The 2,786-nt window shown below is 25.3% G+C and overlaps 1 protein-coding gene across 2 annotated transcripts in view; it reads left to right on the forward strand.

The window, feature by feature from the left end:
- The first annotated feature begins 2,601 nt into the window (after positions 1-2,601).
- LOC104825457 (random slug protein 5-like) overlaps positions 2,602-2,786 on the forward strand; it is a 2,315-nt gene continuing 2,130 nt past the window's right edge. Inside the window, exons 1-2 of one of the 2 annotated variants that reach the window (XM_019203970.1) lie at positions 2,602-2,626; positions 2,707-2,786. In XM_019203970.1, coding sequence (XP_019059515.1) covers positions 2,736-2,786 — 51 coding nt within the window. In that variant the 5' untranslated portion in view covers positions 2,602-2,626; positions 2,707-2,735. Of the gene's footprint in view, positions 2,627-2,679 lie in introns of those variants that run through there. The other variant, XM_010557780.2, reaches the window with a different exon arrangement.

The following is a 2,786-nucleotide window of genomic DNA, read 5'->3' on the forward strand; positions in this document are numbered from 1 at the left end:
ATAATATAAAAAAATATATATATATATATATATATATATATATATATATATATTCTCATAGCATCCAAAACATGGAAGAAAAATAATTTAATATCAAACCCGAATAAACAGAAAAATTTAAAATAAAAAATTCGAACAAAAAATAATTAAGTCGAATCCAAAATTCTAAATATTCATCCCTGACCAAAATCTTGCAGTTTTGTATTAATTAGTATATAATTTACATACGTGTATATATATATATATATATTCCGTGTTCAACTGATTTTGGTCTCAATTTCTTATTCAAACTTTTTTCAACAACTTTTAGTTTCAGATGAGATCTAAGAATAAATATTTTTTGAAAGCACAATGAAAAAAAAAAATGTTGTGTGGAAAGCACCGTATAGTTTAAAGTATTTTCATCATTTATTTATTGTTAAGATAGATATCTGATGAAAATACTATTATAAAATAATTATTAAATTGGACTTATTATTAATTTAAATTATATATCTATATAAACAAGTCCAAAGAAAATCAGCACGTGCTAGGGAAATCAATGCCAACTGTATAGTTAGATGGAGAAAGAAGATATAAATGTCCAACCTTTTCTAGAGGATTTGCAATGGACATTTATGGTTGTAAAAATATAAGTTTGGGATATACAATAACGTATACAACATATTATATTAAATCATAATTTCCATTATTCGTTTTGTGAATTTTGAAGGCAACGAAACACTATTATTGAAAAATGTCTCTTACTTTTATTTTATTTTATTTTTTACTAATCTTCGATTTAAAAAAAATCAATTTCTAATAACGACAAAAGTAAAATTACGACCACGACCATGAGGCAAACGTAATTTATGAGAATAGGTTGAGTTCATCTGTAACGTTAGGCCAAACGCATCAACCGCGTAATTAATGAAGAGAGGGTCTAAGTATCTTAATTACAATGTTGGACAAAAAATAAATAAAATAAATTGTGGTTTTGAATAAAAACAAAGCAAATATTAAATGTTAGAGACGATTGAAATTGGACATGTGCTAATAAAATATTTGAAAGATTTATTTATTTAATTTCTGGCTAGCCTTGCAAAGAAAAAGTATATAATTTTTTTCATCTTACAAACAATGAATTATTACAAGGATCAATTTCTAAAATAAATTCTATTTTTTGTGAGCAAATTTTTTCTTTTATAAAATACGAAAAAAATAACATCTCAACACAATTCAATAAATCAAACAAAATATTGTATCTATATTTAATAAAAAAATTACTAAAGATATTATAAAATACATTAAAATTTAATATTTTAATAAATAATAACATAAAACTATAATCTCCATATATATATATATATATAAATCAACAATTTAAGACTACTCAATGCAGAAAATTAGGTATATGTTCATGTGCTATCAAAATATTAAAACATATTGCAGATGCGACGTCACAAAATATGAGAATATATTGTATAAAATTTATAACAATAATAGAATGACATGGACATACACACTTGAAAGTTTTATGACGTGACATGTTAGATTTTATATTTTAATTTTATTAATATTGGCGTAGAGATTGCGATTAATTTCGTAATTTCTGAAGATACCAAAGGCATGAGAATGTGACGAATCAAGAAGAATATGGAGAGGAAATCATGAAAGAGGACAAGAGAAAGTACCTAGTCTAGTCACCTAATATTTGGTGGCTCATGCCATAAGGAAATAATTTTGACTAAGTTTTTATTTTAATCCAGATTCGAATTTTCATTTTCACATGAACTTTTTCGATCTTTGATAGATATAGTCGGACCAAATATTCGATAAATTTTTTAGATTATAAAAAAAAGGTTCATACTCATATATATAACGAGAGGTAACCCACAAATAAAATGACTCATATATTATAACCATTATCAAAATTCATGACAAATATATAAATTTAACCATTATCAAAATAACTCATATATTATTTTATTAATAACTTTTAACTAAATATTTTTAGAGATTGGAAAAAAATGAGATTTAAGACAGCTCAACAAATTATTAACATCAAACCTATACAAAATTAGACAACGACACTCATATTTTTAAACTTTATTTTTTTAATTCTTTATATAAATAATATAATGATGATTTACAATAATTAAATTGTATAGACATATTTTTTAAATATATCTAACAAATAATCTATATCAGTTTTGATTATATTAATATTAACAAATTATACAGTTAGAAAAAGAATAAAGATGCGCGGGTGCTCATCAAGTAAAAAAAAAAAAAAAAGGAGAATACCGTTAGGACAAACAAAGTCAACAAAGATGGGATATCATGAAAAGGAAACATGTGTTTTAATCCCCTAATCTCTTCATATCCTTCAGAATAATTTAAATTTTTGTGTAATTTTTAAAAAAATAAAAAATTGTGTAAATTTTTAGTATATTTTAATACATTTGCGTAGGAATATACTATTTTTTTCCCTATAATATAAGACAAATTTCGATCCAAATTATATAAAAATTATCGATGAAGATGAGTAGGTTTAAAGCTGAGAAAGGCACTGAGAACAGTCGAGGAAATTTAAAGGAGACGAGGAAAATATCATTTCCTTTGCGTTGATGGTGACGAAGCAATGGTAATGGCCGTCATCTCCTTATTTATTACTCCCCCTACCGTCTATACTCCTCACTCTCTCTCTCTCTCTGTGTTCTTCAGAGATCTGGTGGTCGCCGTCGCCGGAGAAAATGGAGGAGGAGATCAAGAGTAAGGAATTGGGGCTTATAGAAAGAGGGAAA

Source organism: Tarenaya hassleriana, unplaced genomic scaffold, assembly GCF_000463585.1.
Source record: "Tarenaya hassleriana unplaced genomic scaffold, ASM46358v1 Cleome47, whole genome shotgun sequence".
Taxonomy (NCBI): Eukaryota; Viridiplantae; Streptophyta; class Magnoliopsida; order Brassicales; family Cleomaceae; genus Tarenaya; species Tarenaya hassleriana.